The sequence below is a fragment of the Botryllus schlosseri genome, chromosome 7, assembly GCF_051294905.1.
Source record: "Botryllus schlosseri isolate E-star chromosome 7, Bs_hap1, whole genome shotgun sequence".
Taxonomy (NCBI): domain Eukaryota; kingdom Metazoa; phylum Chordata; class Ascidiacea; order Stolidobranchia; family Styelidae; genus Botryllus; species Botryllus schlosseri.
Genome location: NC_137242.1, coordinates 29,360,561 through 29,381,109, shown reverse-complemented (window position 1 = coordinate 29,381,109; position 20,549 = coordinate 29,360,561). Strand labels below are relative to the sequence as shown.

The 20,549-nt window shown below is 39.7% G+C and overlaps 1 protein-coding gene across 2 annotated transcripts; it reads right to left on the bottom strand.

The window, feature by feature from the left end:
• Window positions 1–204: 204 nt before the first annotated feature.
• Window positions 205–14,625, bottom strand: LOC145442444 (uncharacterized). 2 transcript variants are annotated; one of them, XM_080320351.1, is made up of 11 exons: window positions 14,123–14,625; window positions 13,869–14,048; window positions 9,700–9,960; window positions 8,911–9,000; window positions 4,056–4,133; window positions 2,665–2,721; window positions 2,407–2,481; window positions 1,807–1,866; window positions 915–965; window positions 745–825; window positions 205–511 (listed from the first exon to the last, which is right to left on the bottom strand). In XM_080320351.1, the coding sequence occupies exons 1-10, from the start codon at window positions 14,124–14,126 to the stop codon at window positions 761–763; spliced, it is 921 nt and encodes a 306-aa protein (XP_080176477.1). In that variant the 5' UTR covers window positions 14,127–14,625; the 3' UTR covers window positions 205–511; window positions 745–760. The 2 variants fall into 2 exon arrangements, with proteins under 2 accessions (XP_080176477.1, XP_080176478.1); XM_080320352.1 differs by having other exon boundaries at window positions 8,917–9,000; window positions 14,123–14,305.
• Window positions 14,626–20,549: the final 5,924 nt, after the last annotated feature.

Genomic DNA, 20,549 nt, shown 5'->3' with positions numbered 1-20,549 from the left:
AAACTGTTGATAATAAACGGTACTGAAAACTGGTGAAATGTCATGAATTTCAGCTGACCACGGAATAGCTGGTATTAGTTTGTGAAATGCGTAATCCGCTTTTCCTGGACACTTTTCCATGCGGTATATCGCAGAAATTTTGAGGCTAAAAATTTTGACGACTAAAATACCCCGAAGATTGACAAAAAATATTGAAATACAGCCTATAATCATGTAATTTTATTTAGATATCGCCATGTATGCATCTGAATTCAAAACAATACTAAATCCAGGCAAGTCCTCCCATCTCATCAATCCTCTATGATCAATCAATATATACATCAATACGATTGTAAACAAATATGAACTAATCCGCATTACGGTTTGATTTGACGAATAAGCCATGCGAGTCATGTATAGAAGGTTATATATTTGATAAGGCTATTTATACCGTGAGAGAATGTAACCGTAATTATATCTTCTGTATTTTCATCTTGGTCTAGCGCGATGATTCATGAAGTTTCTTGTGCCCCTGTAAATGCCAAATCTTATTCAATTTCTAGCGGCATAACTGCCTATCGTTTTGGTGAATAGAAGCGTAGTAAAACATTTCATCACTATGTGGCTACTTTCAAAATTTCAAGATGTTAATTTTGTTATATATTAATCAGGATAAGATATGATTCTTATAATTGATGCAACATATGTATAGTGTATGAAACATTAAAATCATTTGCTATAAAATGGATGGAATTTCAATATTACCTTCAGTATGACCGAGTTACTTGCTTTTATCTTTTCCGTTGACTTCTGCCTTTTTCTTTTCCTCTTCACTTTTTTTCTTTGCTTTAAAACAGACAAATATCCCAGTGTTAACACATTTTGATTGAACAAAAAAAAGAGTTACGTTATTAATCATGACATTTCCGTTATACCTTTATTACGTTCTTCCATCAGTCTTTTGGCCAGCGAAGCGAATTTAGTACCTGGAAATGGCAAATATTGCATGTACATCGCTTTTTTTTGACATATTTATTAATAATCATTAAAATTTATGGTGCTTTTGCAACACAAGCTAATTAATTCCATCATCAAACCAACTGAATTCATCAATTTCGTTACGAACATTTACTATAACATATTGTTTAACATTTTCACTTTCCTAACTACCAACCAGATGTTTAGATTTTTGTCAGAGGTAATCTTAATTTACATTCTTGAGTTTCTCCTAGTGTATGTTATTTAAAAAAGGAACTAACAATATGATGATTCTTTTCTTGCGATATTTGAGGATTGTACTCCTAAAATCTATTTTGAATCACTCGGACTTATATACCAAAATATTTCGCGGAAAAGCAGAGATAAGCCCTGGATGTCCGCTGCAGACATTTTAAACGAAAAGTGGTGAATGAGGACATATTGTGACGGAAACTGAGCAAAATTAGTAATGAAACTGATACAAAATTTGTTACGCTGAAAACGTTTCTTTTGTCATTCATTGATCAGCAACAAGCTAACTTTCTTGCGTATACAATTCGAAATCGGAATGATAGCATCGTGAAATCAATATATTTTGAGGATGAAATGAGATAGATTAAGAATACTCTCTTTGACATGGACGGAAACTATCATGAATCAGTACGACACCAACATCAGGACATTAGTGACGACAGTACTAGACCTATAGATATATCCATATCGGCATATATGTGACTCCCATTCGCGAGAAAAATATCAAAAAGATAGCAAAATTGAAAACTCTTGTCTTCACCAATGAATCCAATTGCGACTGACCAGCCCAAATGACTCACAGATAATGTCCCTTACCCCCGACTGAGATCTGGACCTGAAACTGTTCGGAAATACTTTCATCAGCGGTCTGCGCATCTGCAATGATAAGCCATAATAAACATGATTCATATCTACTGATCCTGTTCCTAAGTGCCTAAGAACGAGACATTTGTTGCAATGAGATAGCGGATCCTACTTTTATACAATATGCGCTACTTCATACAAAATGGACTACTTACTATATAATTGAATGAAGTTTGATTTGAATTCCTTTCACTTTCCAAGCGATAATATGTCATATTTGTTATGTTCGTGCATTTAACGTTAGTATCATTTGTCTCTTATTTGTCTAGGATTAGCAATTACCGCCAATCATTATTTCCTCGTGTGTCGTGCTTCATATTTATACCCATGTGTTCTGTTGTCTACCGTCTTTCGTTTAACTGCACTCTGGATCGTGTAGCCTGTCTTAAATTATTCTGCTGATAATATACTGATTTGAGTGATTTCATAATGATACCTCGTCGTATGGGTTATTGTTCGAATAAGATCAAGAACATAACAGTTTTTTCTATTTAATGGACAAAAGGTCTACTGCTGGATGTATAATTTTATCTTCAAATCGTTAGGTTTTACCTCCAGTATCGTCAGAATCGTTGTGGCTATCTTTCCCACCTTTTCCGCTTTCTTTCGACTTTTTCTGTTGCTTTCCTTTCGAACAAAAAATATGTCAGCTTTATCACATTTCAATTAACGCGGGGCATCCTAAAATTTTGTATGGAACTACCAGCGATTAATTGCTCGATATCCAAATTGTGTTATAGATTCCCCCCATAATTTAAAAAGAATACGTGATCTATAAATGTATATGACTATATGACCTTCCCGTAGTACCTTCATCTTGGTGTCGACTTTTTATCAGTCCTTTGGCCGATGAAAGGAGTTTCGTATCTGCAAATATTAAATATGACATCATATATAACTGAAGATTGATACTAAACTAACTGTCAAGACATCTATGGCTTTGTTCGTATGTGACCAGTATCGTAATAAATTCATATTTTGCGTTTACCCGAATTTGTTTTTTTGTTTCTCTTTGTTATTATATAAATTTGATAAGCGCACTACTACAGGGACATGGACACCTTTTCGATCCGTAATCAATTAATTGGCACCTTGTAACGATTTGATAAGCATCAAATATTTTTCATCGAATTGCATCAGTGTTTTGGAGAGAAATCGGCCTTTGATGTATCAATAATTTGGAATCCGATGTATATCTCGCCTAACTTCCAGAATGGAGTCAGAGTCAATGATTCCTCACGAGCCAGTTTTGCATGGTATTGGTATTGAGACATTTCACTCTCAATCGTAATTTCCGATAATGGTAGCAGATACAAATTCATCAATGGAAGAGTCATTATTTCGACCACATTTGTTGCATCAGAATAGACGGTGCTGCTGGCGTAGTGGTGATTTTCAAAACCAACGATTCGCGAGCACTGTTACATGTGATGCAAGCTCATGTGCGTTGATCGGAGCCATTGGAGGATTGTACCCTTATCGCAAGGTTCCGAGTCACAAGTCATTCATACTCTTATATAGTTTTGACCTCCGTCGCGTAATATTCAATTCATCACAGAGCCACGCCCTACTTCAAGTCCCGATATAAAGCCATACAGTTTATTATAGTTATGTTTTGAATTCAAGTCATGTTCAACCACTATCTCACAATTCTGCGTCCGTGAGACCCCCATACACACAATATATAATGGTTTGTAAATAGGTACTTCTACTTTATCGAAGTACTCAAGTAGATTTTGACTACTTCTACCCCACAGGTTTCAGTTTATAGGCAAAACTAGTCCTTGAATATTCCCTTTTCTCGTACATATAAATCGCTACCTTCTACTAGGTGTTGAGTGCGGATTTACGTCATACGTTTACTTCTAACTGAGTACCAACGATCCCGAATTTGACCACCTCCCGTGGCTTCATGCAACCAAATGAAATACAATTTCTGGCCCGATTTCTCTCAGGACATAGGACTTGATCGAGTCTTACGCGATGCCTCGAGTACAGGTCGAGTCAGTACATAAAGTAACTCAAGTCGAGTCACCAAATAATTGAAACGCCAGTCGGGCTCGAGAAGATTAATAACATAAGTCATTATAATCCTGATTGTAGAAAAGTATGCAGTTATTCCATGTAATGTTTGATGCTAGAGTGATGACTGATGCTAAACATAGGAAAATCGCCAAATAAATGGCAGCAAAGTCCCTCACCAACGAATTTGAACTCGCGTTCCCACTGCTCGGGATTTTCTTCGAATTCGTGCTCTTCTTCGACAGCCCCCTTCACGTCTACAAATGATAAATACGAAAAGTAACTACATAGTAGGGGAGATGTGGTACCGATGGATCACTGGGACCGAAAATACTTGAAAAATTCTCCATGATAATTCCATGATTACACTCCGTGAATTTGTCTACAATTACATGCTGATAGAATCTTTCCTCACATGCAAAAAAAAATCGATCTGCGTGAGTTATGGGGTCTGTGACGAATGATTTACGTTTTAGGGGGTGTAAAGTAAATTTGGATCGACATTTGCATTTTTCTATATCACCTTTCAGACTAACAAACCCGCCATAATTTTTGATATGAAATATAGGGCTTGTATCAGGGTATATAATGGCACATATTTTTTGAATCAATACCATCCTCGAGTGGACTATTTTCAAGTCAATTACAATATTTATAGGGTGGGGGACCTTTGGTACCATCGCCAAAACAAGCAAAATAGATGGACCAACTAATCACTTAACAACAGAAACACGCCTACATATATAGAGGCTGTATATCACAGTTACCTGTGGTGTTTTATCGCTTTAATACGAGGTATTTGTAAGTCAAAATGTCGATTTGCGGGTAATATTATGTGACATTAATTTTGTAAGTTTGAGCGTAAATTAAAACATGATTTTATGCCAACATTTGAGTTGATATAATCTATTTTATTCTTGAAGGTCGCGACCAAACATTCTTCATTGGCTTTCTGTAGCTTAGCTTATAGTACACAACAAAACAAGTCAACGAATTTGAGTTTTTGAGCGTATGTCTCATAGGTCCCATGGTCGTGTGCCTTTGGACCCACCGGGTGGGGACCGATGACACGTTCGAGCAACAAATTTTAAACGATCATAAATATTTTTTGAAAAGGCGGATATTCATCTAAATGTCCGCGATAGGTAGAGCTTGTATCGAAGTGTTGAGACAGCAAAAGATCTGCTATTATCGGCTGAAGATTTGAGGGCCAGAGATCATTTTGCAATTTTTGATCCATCGGTACCACATCTCCCCTACCATGGAGTACCATTCATATTGTAGCTGGACCCGTAACTGCATCACCTCACACCCCCAATTGGACGGAAACAGAGTCCGAAGTGGGCCCAAAATTAATTCGTAAATAAGTATAAAATATAGCGTCTTCTTGGTGTGATCATAGTACTTAACAATTGTCTTCGCGCGATTTAATGGTGATACATGTCTGGATTGTACTATGGGCACCCTGCCCAAAGAATAATTCAATTTAAAGAAATAGGCATTTAGGCACAGGCTATTATCATTTGACCATAGTGTCCTATATGGTGTCGACACAAGCAAATCGCACGGTTCAATGAAATTGTATCACGTCACAGTTTCCATTTGGCTACAGGCAATTTGACGGTGATTTTTGACCGGCTTGCCGAGCATTAAATTTGATGAATCGGGTATCAATCGAAAGCTGACTTTGCACTGATTACGAAAATATAAATTTTATTCCGCTCGCGGCCCTGGAACCCCCACAATCAGCCCCCAATTATTCATTGTCGAGTAGATTGGCAGTGTGACGCAACAATGATGTCTGGCGAAACGAGAGACTCGCTCAAGAGCAAGGATGCGGCCGAGCGGCGAGAGTGGGATCAGCTGACGTCGCGGCAATAGTGATGTGCAAACGCGCGACAGAGAAACGCTGCGCTGTTGATACTTTTTCTATGCGTTTCGGTACAAGCGAGCACACATTACCAGCCTTTCCTTGACTTGTAAGGGTAGAACTGGGTCCACAGAATGTATTAGGGCCCTACCAATTTTCGCGCAATATCCTTAAGCTGATAAAGATATGTAGGCTACGTCTAAGTAGTCTACATTGGATATGTCAGATTATTATGATATCGATTGCCTTAGCCCGCTTGTTGCGTAGGGCTCCAGAGACACGTCGCGCTGTTGATGGCGGGTGTCGATACTTTCTATAGTCGCTTTTATGGTTAAGTGTGAGCAAGGAGCATTGAGCATGAGCATGAGCATACATTACAAGCTTTTATTTGATCCGTATGGGTAGGACTTGGTCCGCGAATGCAGCAGGTAAAATGTTGATTTTGAATAAAGTTTTACAGCAGGAGTGTCGAATTAAACTGGTATCGCTGTCCGGATTCAATCCGTTACTAGAAAGCTTGCGGGCCATACCTGCCAAATGATTCCAAAATGTTACCACCAAATTCATACCTTTGTTTTTCACTGAAATATATCTGATATCACTATAAACGTTGACGTTGGAAGTTGGTTTAGCATTTTTCAATCACCAAATAGTTTTTTTGAATGCCGGGGACCTTTTGCGTCAAAAGTAATACAGTGGTATCACAGATATTTGAATTATATTCATTCTGTAGCCTGTATATATATTCCTAATGTAACTTACGTAATACGGATTTGCAGTATTTTTTCGCATCTGTGAATAACTGAATGTCCATTGTCCATTCGGCCCAACAGAGTTTGCACTTTTTTGCCTTCTCGGAATTTGGCAAGGTCACCGACGTGGTGCTTATGGGGACTAGAGTGAAAACTCAACACTATAGTTGTATTACTACAATATGATATATTTACATTATCTAAATTTGCTGTCTTGAGTGAATTTTATTACTTGAAAGTATATTTTTCTTACTAGAAATATCTCTAACAGCTGAAGGATTGCGCGAAAATTGGTAGGGACCAAATACATTCTGTGGACCCAGTTCTACCATTACAAGTCAAGGAAAGGCTGGTGTGTGCTCGCTTTTAGCGAAGCGCATAGAAAAAGTATCAACAGCGCCACGCATCTCTGGAGCCCTACGCAACAAGCGGGCTAAGGCAATCGATATCATAATAATCTGACATATCCAATGTAGACTACTTAGACGTAGCCTACATATCTCTATCAGCTGAAGGATATTGCGCGAAAATTGGTAGGGCCCTAATACATTCCATGGACCCAGTTCTACCCTTACAAGTCAAGGAAAGGCTGGTAATGTGTGCTCGCTTGTACCGAAACGCATAGAAAAAGTATCTACAGCGCAGCGTTTCTCTGTGGCGCGTTTGCACATCGCTATTGCCGCGACGTCAGCTGATCCCACTCTCGCCGCTCGGCCGCATCCTTGCTCTTGAGCGAGTCTCTCGTTTCGCCAGACATCATTGTTGCGTCACACTGCCAATCTACTCGACAATGAATAATTGGGGGCTGATTGTGGGGGTTCCAGGGCCGCGAGCGGAATAAAATTTATATTTTCGTAATCAGTGCAGAGTCAGCTTTCGATTGATACCCGATTCATCAAATTTAATGCTCGGCAAGCCGGTCAAAAATCACCGTCAAATTGCCTGTAGCCAAATGGAAACTGTGACGTGATACAATTTCATTGAACCGTGCGATTTGCTTGTGTCAACACCATATAGGACACTATGATTTGACTATATAGCAGCTGGAAGGCGATGGAAAAACAACATACAGCATAATATTTGAACAGCTTCTTGGAGGCACCGAACTTCAATATGCAATTGAATGGTATATTCATATTGAAATGAACCCGAATATTTTCCGCTGACACTCGTCAGGGGTAATCGTCAGCAACTAGAAGAGAAATAAAAAGAACATCCTATCACAAAATATAACGTCACCAGCATCAAATGTCGAATACGAGAGCGTTCAATGAACTATTTTTAATTCGTACGCGAACTCTTTTTGTTAACACAGCCTTGGCTGGTGTTTTTTTATATAAAAGTCGATTCCAAAGCACACAAATGAAAGTGTGAGCGGCCGGATTATCCAACAAGTGTATGCCAATTGCAGAATTTATGGCCTTTGATTGTTCCGCATCATTATTGCGCGGATGAGTCAAGGGTGTGCTTTTCCCGGAGCGTCATGCGCGTGTTCTAATAAATCTAGGGACATGCTGATTTATGAGTTCCTGCAAGATTGATGCGGAATAATCAAAGGCCCTAAATTCTAAAATTGGCAAACACTTGTTGGATAATCCTGCCTGTGCGAAAAAATATTGAGACGACAGATTTCGCGTCGTCGGAAGGGCGTTCACACTTTCATTTGTCTGCTTTGGGGTCGACTTTTATAAACAATACACCAGCCAAGGCTGTGTCAACATAAATATTTCGTGTACCATTTAAAATAGTACATTGAACGCTCTCGTATTCGGCATTTCATGCTGGTGACGTCATATTTTGTGCTACGATTGTTGATATACGATGTTCGTTTGAATTCTCTACTAGTTGCTGATGATTACAACTGACGATAATATTTAGCAACGATTCCCCGTAGATGTATAATTATTTAATTATAGATCATTAACGTGGCCTTAATTTTCTAAAACCTACAACCTTAAATGTTCGTTAAATGATATTATTGCTTTTTTTGGAGTACATACATTTTATAGGTAGAACTGGGTGCAGGATTCCCCCAATCTTACCGAACTAAATTCAATGTTGTCATTGTTCTATACCGCATTTTCATTTCATTGGTTAGTTGCACAAAGCAACAAAACAGAACTCAATACAAGTGCACCGTGCAGCCAAACGCAGTGGCTGAATAAGCGGGTTGGGTATACCCGATAGGTAGAACTCCAATCAACTTTGATTTCGTTCAAGAAAATAAAGTAACTATAATTTTAAGTCGGTATTCGATGGAGTGGTTATCTTGTCGATTCAAAGGAAATATTACCAATAGTCACGTTCAAACCCAACAAGACTTCGACATTTGGTGCTATCCTCAAAATATTAGGGGTCACCAGACCATGAAAATCCCTGAAAAGGGGCGCTGTTGGAAATAAGGTTGCCTACCATTACCTTCATTCGCATCTGATGCTTTGCGAGAACCTTTATCCTTCTTTTCCGACTTCTTTTTTGACACTTTTTCAACTTTTGTATCTTCTGTAAACAATCGGTATATAACGCAACAATGCTGTCTGACTCTTTCTCTTGAACTGCACTCTCGTTTGCCAGACAGCATTGTTGCGTCATGGGGCCAAACTCGATCACGATGCAAAATTCGAGGTTGATTTTATGGGGTTCCGGTGCCGTGAGCAGAACAAAATTTATATTTACGTAATCAATACAGCAGCAGCTTTCCACCGAGCCCGTTTAGCGCTCGGAAAGCCGGTCAAAATTGACCGTAAAATTGCTTTTGGCCAAATGGAAAGTATGGCGTAATCCAAATGCAGAGAGCTATTCAATATCGTCGTGTCAACACCATTTAGGACTCTGTGGTGATATTATCATATATGGCCATGATACAATGAATCTTAAAAATACTTCTTTTAAACTCACTACGAACATGATTTCGGAGAGCAATATTTACTGCTTAAATGTATGCATTTCTAATAATATTTATAAAAAGACCCGACATATCTTACGAAAGGTTCGATGCCCTCTTACAGGGGAAAGTTTGTGCAACACTACATAACCAAGGGCAGTTGGCAGTCATGGATTCCATACTCAGTATACGAGTACCATTAGTATAGAAGCCGGATAAATTCGAAAAAATATTTTGGAACAACCCTAATCGAAATCCATCGTGGCGTATAGAGTCATCGCGCCACGTGATTTTGACAAAACATCGTTGATTCTTACTTGCTGGAGTCGCCACCGTGTGTTTTTGTCCTGAGGTATCAGTCCATATCTCTTTATACTTGACGTTTCTTAGAGACCCCTCCTCATCCACGAGCACATTCGAATCGTTGTACACTTGAACATTGGCATGGGGGATCTCTTCCCCGATCTGTATCGTTACGAAGACGTGTCCATCAGGGCCGGACTCGGCAAATCCGAAATAGCCGCCTGGCTTGATGGTCGCAAATCCGGGATCCTGCGTCACGTACTTTCTCTTTTCATCTGATCTCAGAAATCAATGTAAATATGATGTAACGAGAATCATTCTGGTGGGTATTTGGAATCTGTATTATGAGCTAGCAGTTTTAGAAACAGGATTCAATAAATCGAAGCTAATCCGATCAGAGGCCACTTTACACGCGAAATGAAGTTAATCCTGTAATTAATTGCGACCAAGTTATTGTACAAACACCAACTATAGGTGTATCGTACAACCTAAGGTTTACCATAAGCTTCAAATGGTGTTCCACTTTGATGGTGTGCACTGGCGTGTACCAGATACCACGTTATAATATGCCGATAACTATTAGCTATCACAACAGATAGGCAATTTTATGCTTCAAAATAGATGGACCCGACGTACTATATGGCACAATGTATAGCTCAAGTGTATACGCAGCTTGTAGAACAGAATAGTACGGAAAAGCTTTCTGTGTCGCTAAAAGCTTTTTACTTTTATTTTTCTAATTTTATGAGGAGTACTTGTTCCAGGTGAAAATAGTCTGTCAATCCTTGAAAAATTACTGGCGCTTCTACGATTTATGCCCGGGATCGAAACAGTGCTTCGCATGACAACAACAAGTGGTTCCCATGAACACGATACAATTTTATAAACGTCAAAATAATTTTTTTTTGCCTTTGGAGAGACGAATATTAGGGTTGGGGGAGGTGGGATATTAGGATTGGATGTGGGTTAGGGTCAAGGTTGGTGTTTGGGTTTCCGTAGGCTACGACTGGGGGAGGGGGGTATAAGGGCTGAAAGAGAGGGGGATATTCGGGTTAGGGGAGAGGGGGATATTTGGGTTGGGCATAGGTTAGGGATATCGTAACCGCAACTTTGACTCCGACCCTAACCCACATCCGACCCTAACATCCCCCTCTCCCCCAACCCTAATCAATCTTGAGATGCCCCAACCCCAACGTTGACCCTAACCCACCCACATCCCACCCTAATATCCCTCTTTCCTCTACCCTAATACCCTCCTCTCCTCCAACCCTAATATCCCCCTCTCCCGACCGTAATATTGGGATACCCTAATCCCAAATTTCACCCACATCCAACCCTAATATCCGTCTCTTCAAATACAGAAAAATATTTTGACGTTTATAAAATTTTATCGTGTTCATGGGAAGCACTTTCGGGTGTCACTTTTTCGATCCCTGGCGTATATCGAAGAAGCGCCTAATATTGGGATACCCTAACCCCAACTTTGACCCTAACCCACATCCAACCCTAATATCCGTCTCTTCAAATGCAAAAAAAATTATTTTGACGTTCATAAAATTTTATCGTGTTCATGGGAAGCACTTTCGGGTGTCACTTTTTCGATCCCGGGCACCGTATATCGAAGAAGCGCCGAATTATCGACCTATTTTAACCTTATATGCGTGTTTTACATAGGTAATATAATGTATAGTAGGGATGGTGTGAACGTGAGGTTCGCGTTCGCGTTCTGTGTGTGAACCTCCGAAATTTAGAGGTTGGCGTTCATAAACGAACCGTCGTAGGTTCTGCACTGTGAACCTTTTTCATATATTACAATTATCACGTCATAACATCTTTGGTTGTAATTCTTTGCATTTTAACTTCGAACCACTCTCTGCATGGCGTTTACAGCATAAAACAAATCAACACTTAACGAGCATGCACCTTGCCAATCTCAAAAATTTTACTCTCTTTACTTTGTTACAAAAGTTTGTTCGAAATATTCAACTTTTCGTTACTATTTAGTGGCTATCTGCTGTGAGCTTGATCGGCAATCCCACAACATCAAGAATGAAATACACTACATGTGGGAAGTGAGCGAATAATGCTTATTCAAACAATCAGTGAAATTGATATAAAGAATACATCGTTGTCTAATGTAAAATATCTAGCAGCATTCGTATGGGATCCATCTTGATTTGATATGTTTATTGTATCTTATAAATAAATTCATGTTAGTGCGGTATTGGCTACTATAAAAAAAATTATGAGGTAATATATGGGGTGATATTGGTAGCAAGTATAGAAAACCGTTTTACAGACTGCTCGATATCAATGTGGCAATAGGCAGACGACAAATACATTGTCCGGTCTGGCCTGGACCGTTAAGGCGTAAGCTTATATTCCCATCCGAGTTCTCGTCGAAATTGTTGGCAAAGCGACGGAAGATATTGATTTTATTATCGCATTCATTTGCTCCAGTTGATGCATTTCGTGACGTTTAAAACGTATTAGTATTATGCCATACTTTGGTATAACCTAACTCTTTGCATGCTTTTTACCAGTGGGTCTTGAACTTTTTAGATCGCGACCCAAATCTGAGCCATTTTAAAATCTCGCGGCCAAAAGCTCAGACATTTAAATAATGCATTTTTAACGGTAATATGCCATGTTTTTCTGGCATGTATGAGATAGAGAAGGTGAAGACAATCAGTTGTACGCAACTCAGTTCTATGACACATGTGTGACGCATGCGATTTCAAATTGGGGCACATTGTCTTCCTTGCGAGCCGCATTTGCCCTGTGGGAATCACCTTAAAAGGACGGGCCTGTTCTGTGCCAACTATTTCGACGACCGGACATATCTTTATCGAAGATTTTGGCCAACCAGTGACGGGAGTTTTTGGCCACTGTTTTATCGCCGTTTCGGACCATAGTATGCCAAGACGCATGTTCGTGAAAACGTCATGTCTTGAAGTGTCCGGTGTGGAAAAGATTTGACCGCGAAACAGCTGTGTCTAATAGTCTCGCATGCACGCATTGCACACCCCTTGACTAAAGCATCCAAACGATAAGCCATACTAGGTAGAAATATACCTCTCGTTCACAACTGCCAGCGCAGTTAGGTTAGGGTTACCATACGTCCTCCTTTAGGAGGATTTGTCTTCCTTTTTCGGGTTTTTGAAAAAGTCCTCCGAGGACGCCCAAATGTCATCCTTTTTGAGATTTTGTCCTCTTTTTTGAGAATATTGTTCAATCAAATTGATTGTGAAATTAGAGTGAGATACCGTAAATCAGCACGGAAGTAAAGCTCCGGCGGGCATTTTGGGAGCCGAGCCGGAGAAATGACCTTTTTTTAGTCAACCACCTGTGAACGTGAAGGAAAAATTATATTTTGGGCGCTGGGCGAGAAAGTTGACCCTTTTTTGTAGTCAACCGACCACGAAGTGAGAAAAATCTACCATTTTCTCTCGATTTTTCTCCGGAATTCTGGGTGGAAAATTTTGAAAAGGTGTCCTCCTTTCCCGATTCCAAAATATGGTAACCCTAAGTTAAGTTACTTTCTGTAAATTTTGCGTATGCAAATACGGTCCCTCCCCCCCTCCCCCCCCCCCGACCTACCAAGCCCGAGTAATACCCGTGCAGGTTGGAGCTATCCAGACAAGCCTTTACATCAATTCAATTTGTGTAATACAGAGGTCGGCACATTTTCACGATCAAACCGTATTGTCCCAATCACTTTACTGTGTATTTCGCTCATTCTACGGTACACCCAACATAGTGAACTGGCTTGGACACGTGGACATATATACAAACTTTCCACAGGACATCGCGCGAAGCGCGAATAATTGGTCTTGTTGCACGAAATTCAGCCAATATTACATACATATAAAATATTGCTCATGTGCGGTCGCGACCCAAATTCATACCCTTCACGACCCATGTTTGCGTCGAAAGTCGGAACCATACCTGATGAACCCCTGTTTTTAATCGATCACTGCCAATTACTACAGTATATCGCAGCTGCAATTCATTAAATACACAACATAGCAATAATTTCAATGTATTGTCCGCCTTACGCACGACCACATGAAATTAAAAGGCGATTTTTCACTTATTGCGGACAACGAAGTTTCTCCAATTTATTTGGTCAACAGTGAGTGGAACTAAAGTGTCCGGATTAAGCGGAGTCAACTGTACTTACGAGTAGCATGTGATGCGCCAGCTTTAATATCAAGTCCAGGTACAAGACCATCCACACTGATATTTGCTGTGCTTGCCGTCATGCCCTCATACACCTCAATCCGATTCGCTTTAACACATGCTCGGATATCTTCATGGTAGCAATTGGCAACATGCGTCATCCATCTACTGTCGCCCTGTCCTGTTATTGTAAGCAGGATCAAAGAATTGGCAGCTTTACGGCAATTCATATTCACATATGAAATGTAGACTCACCCATTTTAATAGTTGATATGAAAACGTTTTGCGTTGAAGGAATTTCCCACAATAACCTTAATCATATAGGGTGAACCAGACAAAAAGATAAACAATCATTTGTTGTATATTGTATATTGAGAGTTTCTGTAAAATTGCACATGCCTGTCAAGTCGCTGCTGAATAATATAATAAAAGATTAATGCATTTGTGTTGAATAGGGCCAGAATAGGGCTGTCCAAAATACCACTATGAAATTATCTGAAATACAACTAGAAATTTTCACAGAAAACGTGACTCTAAATTAGATCCAGACCTCATAAAGTTCCAGAGGATTCAATCGAATTTTCACGATGGGGATCGTTCATACTAATTAGATCCGAAGATTTAGTGTAGTAATTTTAATTTTCATCTTTAATGATGCGAACCCTTATATATTTTCCATCGTTCACAGTACGGTGGTGAGTGTCTGATCTGTCTTAAGACGACTCCAAGTTATTTGGACACCCAATCTTTTCAACGTATCGAAATCTTATGATGTTTAGGAAATAATGAAATTGTTACCAACAAACTCAACTCAACTGAATGATCTGGAATCATTCACAGTTCGTGCAGTCAAGAGAGAGAGAGAGAGAGAGAGAGAGAGAGAGAGAGAGAGAGAGAGAGAGAGAGAGAGAGAGAAAGAGAGAAAGAGAGAGAGAGAGAGAGAGAGAGAGAGAGGTATAATGAACACCTCTAATATCGTCAACGTCAATAATAAAGATACTCAAATTAGGCGTACATGTCTATATTTGTGTGTGAACTTTGCTTCGCTAACAACAATGGAGCTCCTGTACTTGCAAAATGCCGAAAATGAAAGTAGCGGTCAATGTAAAGCTTAATTGATTCCTAGACACCAAGATGTTTCGACACTACATTCCTGGGTTTAGCCACCATGACGAGTGATGGAGCTGCAACACTAAAATCCATGAACGACGTAGGGGTGCGGATGAATTGCAGTGAATAGAAGAGACCGAAATCTTGAAGATGATTCTGGGGTGACAAGCTCAGTTTGAATTTAAATATTCAATTGCAATATTATTATTATTATCATCACTTATTTCGCTTATCAGATGACATTACAAAATAACACTGTAAATCAGAATTTTTACCATCGGTAACTAGCCTTCGTGAAAGAGATCACCGCATATAGCTTTATTCTGTATCATAGCCGTAATTCCGCACTATGCAAACCTCAATTACAGGGTGGTAGCGCGAAGGAGCCCCGATATTCTTTCGTATCTCATTTAGTGACCAGACACAAGCTCAATTTCTTGAACATTTAAATGGAAAGCTCGATGATAGCAACGCGAAAACAACAATCCTTTAAGATGCGACATTGATGGAGGTGTAATGTATAGAAACCACACTATAATATCAGGACATTCTCAAAACACGCTCATCACGGGAAATATGACGGATGTTTTGTTATGAAATGCGTGATGAGGCCTTTAGCAGGGGCGAGCAACTTCTCCATAGGCTGGTCAGATTCCTGAATTGAAACATTAAACGCATATTCATCCACCTATACAAGGATTAATCGTATTTAATGTAAATTTTAATTTTGAAGCAGAGAAATCAAAATAGTATTCAATGAATTTATTAATGTAATGTATTTTAATAGTTGTTGTGACATCTGTGGTCGATCAAAGTTGTGAACAAGCTCTTTGAACTCTGGCTGCATGTCGCACACAAAGAAAACAAAGAAGTAAAGAATTAGTAAAAATCACTAATATTTGTGTCCGAAAAAAGGAATGAATAACCTACATTAAATATAATTTGAAGTAGTGAGCAAGCAGTGAAGAATTGCGGCAGACTGTGACTGCGGGTCGGATGTTGCACGTCCCTGGTATAATGTATATACGAACGATGGCTTGGATTTTTCCAAATTTCCCAAGATATCAGTTCAGTACGGTTGAGTACATGCGTAAATACCGGTATTGCGATCCTTTTCGTGTATTGAGAGCAAGCTCCATTCTCACATTCTAATCACACACACACACGCTAATGAAGAACCTACAGTCACTATATTTGACGTAATAATGAAGTAGCGGGGGATTGCGGCACACTTTAGCCGCGGGTCATCCGACACGCGGGCCGTATGTTGCCCGTCCCTGCCTTTAGTCTCTGTGAATGGAGGACTAGACCAATTTTAACATAAAGTAGACCAATATTGGACAGATTCATTCAACTTAAAATTTTATCCGTGCTTCGTTCACTATAGTTTCATTGACTTTGATATGACTGTTTCCTAAGCCTTCCTCAAATAAAAAAAACATTAGTAAACATTAACAGAACTGAGTCAAATTGCAATTTTATTTAGCTATAGGCGTCAAATATAGCCTACCTCTCATGTGATATTGGTTTGCTAAAGATCATTAGCGATGCTTTTATAGTCTTCAACGGTAGTGCCCTCGCAACGTTAATAATGTACTCTTACGAATATGATGAGGTCGTAGCACTTGAAATATTCACAGTTGGATATTACTGGCTTGTTTATTAATCATGGATTGGCTGGATACTTGTCATTTTAGTGTCCTTGGAAAGCAGTACTCAAACATATACTTGTATACAGCCCATCAAACATCTTATGGTAGGCGTACAACAATAGTTTGTAATAGCTATAAATCATTACTTTCATAGTCGAAATGGCGCTTCTTCGATATACGCCCCAGATCGAAACAGTGCTCCCTATGACACCAACAAATGTTTCACATGAACACAATATAATTTATAAACGTCAAAATAAATTGTTTTTGCCTTTGTTGTGGAAGGGGATATTATGGTTGGAAAAGAGGGGGATATTAGGACTGGGGAGGGAGGATTTTAGGGTTGAGTAGAAGGGAATGTTAGAGTTGGAGAGGGGGGGATATTAGGGTTCGAGGAGTGATGGATATTAGGGTTCTGAAAAGGGGATATTAGGGATGGAGGAGAGGGGGATATTAGGGTTAGGGGATGGGTTTAGAGTTAGGGTTAGAGCCAGAGCTGGGTTAGGGTTAGGGTTAGAGCTGGGTTAGGGTAACCCAAGATTAGGTTTGGGGTGAGGGACATGATATCCAACCCTAATATCCCACAGTCTCCCGACCATAATTTCCCCCAACCCTAATCTTGGGACACCCTAACCCTCTCCCAACCCTAATATCCCCCTTCCCCAGCTCTAATCTTAGAATACCCTAACCCAACCCTAATATCCACCTACCACGAACCCTAATATCCTCTTCTCCTCCAACCTTAATACCCCCTCCTCCAACGCTAATATTGGGATACCCTAAATCCCCCCAACCATAATATCCTCTTCTCCTCCAACCTTAAGAACCCCTCCCCCAACCCTAATCTTGAGATACCCTAACCCCAACTTTGACCCTAGCCCACATCCAACCCTAATGTCAGTCCCTCCACAGGCAAAAAAACAATTTATTTTGACGTTTATAAAATTTGATCGTGTTCAAGAGAAACACTTGCTCGTGACATGTGAAACACTGTTTCGATCTGGGGCGTATATCGAAGAAGCGCCGTCGAAATTCGGTGAAAAGTGCTTTCTCGCTTCAATGAATTACTTAATGTACGGTCGAGATAATTTCTTCAGCCATCTAGCAAACGCTCGCGATGGCGACTCGATAGATAATGTATATAATTATATATATATGTATCTATATTCGAACGTTGTTACATTCAAATCAGGAACTTGTCTACGGATCACGGGCTCATGAAGTGATTATGAATAGAATAGAAGTACCTTTCACTAGTGATATGATATTAAGACCGCATGGTAAATAGGGTCCTTGGACATATGAGCAAACGGCACATGGGCATGTGGGTTAAATTACGGGTTAGGGGCGGGTTAGGGTTAAATTTAGGTTAATTTCAGGGTTATGTTTCGGGTTAGGGTTAGTTTTAGGGTTATAAAGTCACATGCCATAGTGTCCCCTGCTCAACTGTAGTTTTCCATTTTGTTGCATCATAGTGTCCTATGTGGTGTGGACACAAGCAAATCTCACGGCTCACTGAAATTGGTCTACGTGAAACTTTCCATTTGGTCAAACGCAACTTTACGGCCATTTTTGACCGACTTGCCGTGCGCTAAATTCGATAAAGCGGGTATCAATGGAAAGCTGCTGCCATACCGATTACGAAAATATAAATTTCATTCTGCACATGGTCCTTGAACCCCTTAAAACCAGCCTCGAAAATGGCATTGTGATCTAGTTTTGACATTGTGACGCAACAAGAGTGACAACACGAGAGTGAGAACTAGGAAGAAAGAGCCTTAGACACTTAGACAGCCTTGTTGCTTCACAATTCAAGACTAGATCACAATGCAGTTCACTGGACAGATCGTACGCGGTATACCTATCTCAAATCTCTACAACCCTGAGTTTTGATGCAATCTCTTATATACACGCCGTTACCGAAAAAGGATTCTTACAGAGAAAAGAAACGTCTCCCATAAAATTCTATGGCCACGTCATATTTCTCTCTAACCGCAGTACAATGACTAATGCTTGAGCGCTTGTGTCTGTGCATTATTTGGCTTAATACAGAGCCCATCATATGCAAATATGGGTGCTCAAATAATAACACGGATCAACTACTGATCTAATCCAGCCGCAACTCATGTTGCTGTCAGAAATGAATGCAATGTTTTTCCGCATTTTTGTGGGATTGGAAGGTGCGTCGTCGCGACTAACGCAATGTATATTGTATAATGAAGCTAAACCGTATAAGCTACCGTGCATCGATTTGGAACTTACATGGCGAACAAAAATAGAAACTTTTATCTCACATTTTGTATGGCATGTCTTGTAAAAAGTTGATAGCAATAAAGAGTGTATAGGATGCATTGACAGACCAAACAATCAAAGAAGTATTTGAAATCTCTGATGAGGAGATTCCCGATATCCAAATGTATATGCAGTATGCACTTTATAGTCTATAACAAGGTAGACGTCCCACAAACTTCAATAGTAGCCAATGTTTTGTGTTTCAGGTAACTGTGACAGCCCTATCGAGACTTCCTCAGAAACGTACCTTGCATGAAATAAATCGAAACTTGCAGGAATTTATGATCGAAAACGAAAGTAACGCTTCCCTGATTTAGTGGTGAATACGAGGTTTTACACCGTTCGTTTACATTCTTCGACGTAGCCATTATGAATGAGGATCAATTTACCCCATCACTATCGTGGCAGGAAACGTGGATATTGACCCTTGGAAGTAAACGGCGTTATAATGCTAAGACCTTGTATATGTTAGGGTTGGTAAGAGACGTGCAATCAATTCCATGGGGTATTCATTTGTCAATTTTGATTTGATTGACTTGAGATTACTGTGATAAAACATGGGCTTGTAAAATTGGTAGCCGCACGATCACTCCGCACTAGGGTGGCATTTAACACAAATGGCTTTGAAACATGTGTTTTAAACCATGGGCAATCAACACGCGACCCTCGAGGTCATATGTTGCGGCCTGCGACTTGATTTGAGATTTCGGAAGAATGCTAAGAAAAGCATTTGAAATGCTGAAATTGATTACAGTTTTAACATATTGTTGTTGTTGTTTCACAATAAACTATTCTCTTGTGCCCACCATCACTATTCCTCACTAATTAAACAGGCTTTGGCGATGACAAAAGCATTCCATCGACGGAGAATCAGCTGATATGAATGGGCATGGGCTTATTACCTTGACGTGCAATGACGCAAACGCCATAAATACTGACATGACCGTTATTTTTCGTTGTATTTGTATTCCTTTGGTGATAAAATATTACTTATTTGGTGGTAACTATGCCCATCGCCTATGTTAGGAAGTACAGCGTTGAAACGTGGTTGAAAAGCAGTGTGGCCTATTTTATATCGATACTGAATTCATGCGGCCACGGCCGCTACAAAATTTGGAAAGTTACCCGCAACCCTGCTTGAGTGGCGACCGCTGTTTAAAACAAAGTGTTTTAAAACAATGCCCTTTAAATAAAGGTTGTATTACTATCCTATAATTGTGTAAATACTTTTCGATAACATGTAGTATGAGTATACAGACGATAGCACATAGATATTGATCATTTGCACGGAATGGATGTTCTGATGACGATGACCGCCGACCGTACAATATTGTATGACGATGTAGATATTTTTGGTGCGTTTATGACAGTGGTCGGAAGAATTCGTCAAAGGAGTCATATGTAGCCTACCCAACATCTTCCATTGTCAATCTCAATCCATTGTGACGCCACAATTAAATATTCGTGACGTTGTGACCAAAAACATATATATATATAAAATATGTTTATACAATGGCCATGTTTTGAACATGTTTGTTTCAAATTGATTTTTGTTTTACATGAAACCCTACTCCGCACCATAAATTCGCTAGGCGACTTCCGTAACCCAATTATGTGCATCATTCTCC

Coding starts and splice junctions, on each gene's coding strand:
- LOC145442444 (XM_080320351.1), bottom strand. Junction 9,961..13,868: donor TGGCGCATCACATGCTACTC/GTAAGTACAGTT, acceptor TTCTGAGATCAG/ATGAAAAGAGAAAGTACGTG. Junction 2,482..2,664: donor AAGTCGACACCAAGATGAAG/GTACTACGGGAA, acceptor TTTGTTCGAAAG/GAAAGCAACAGAAAAAGTCG.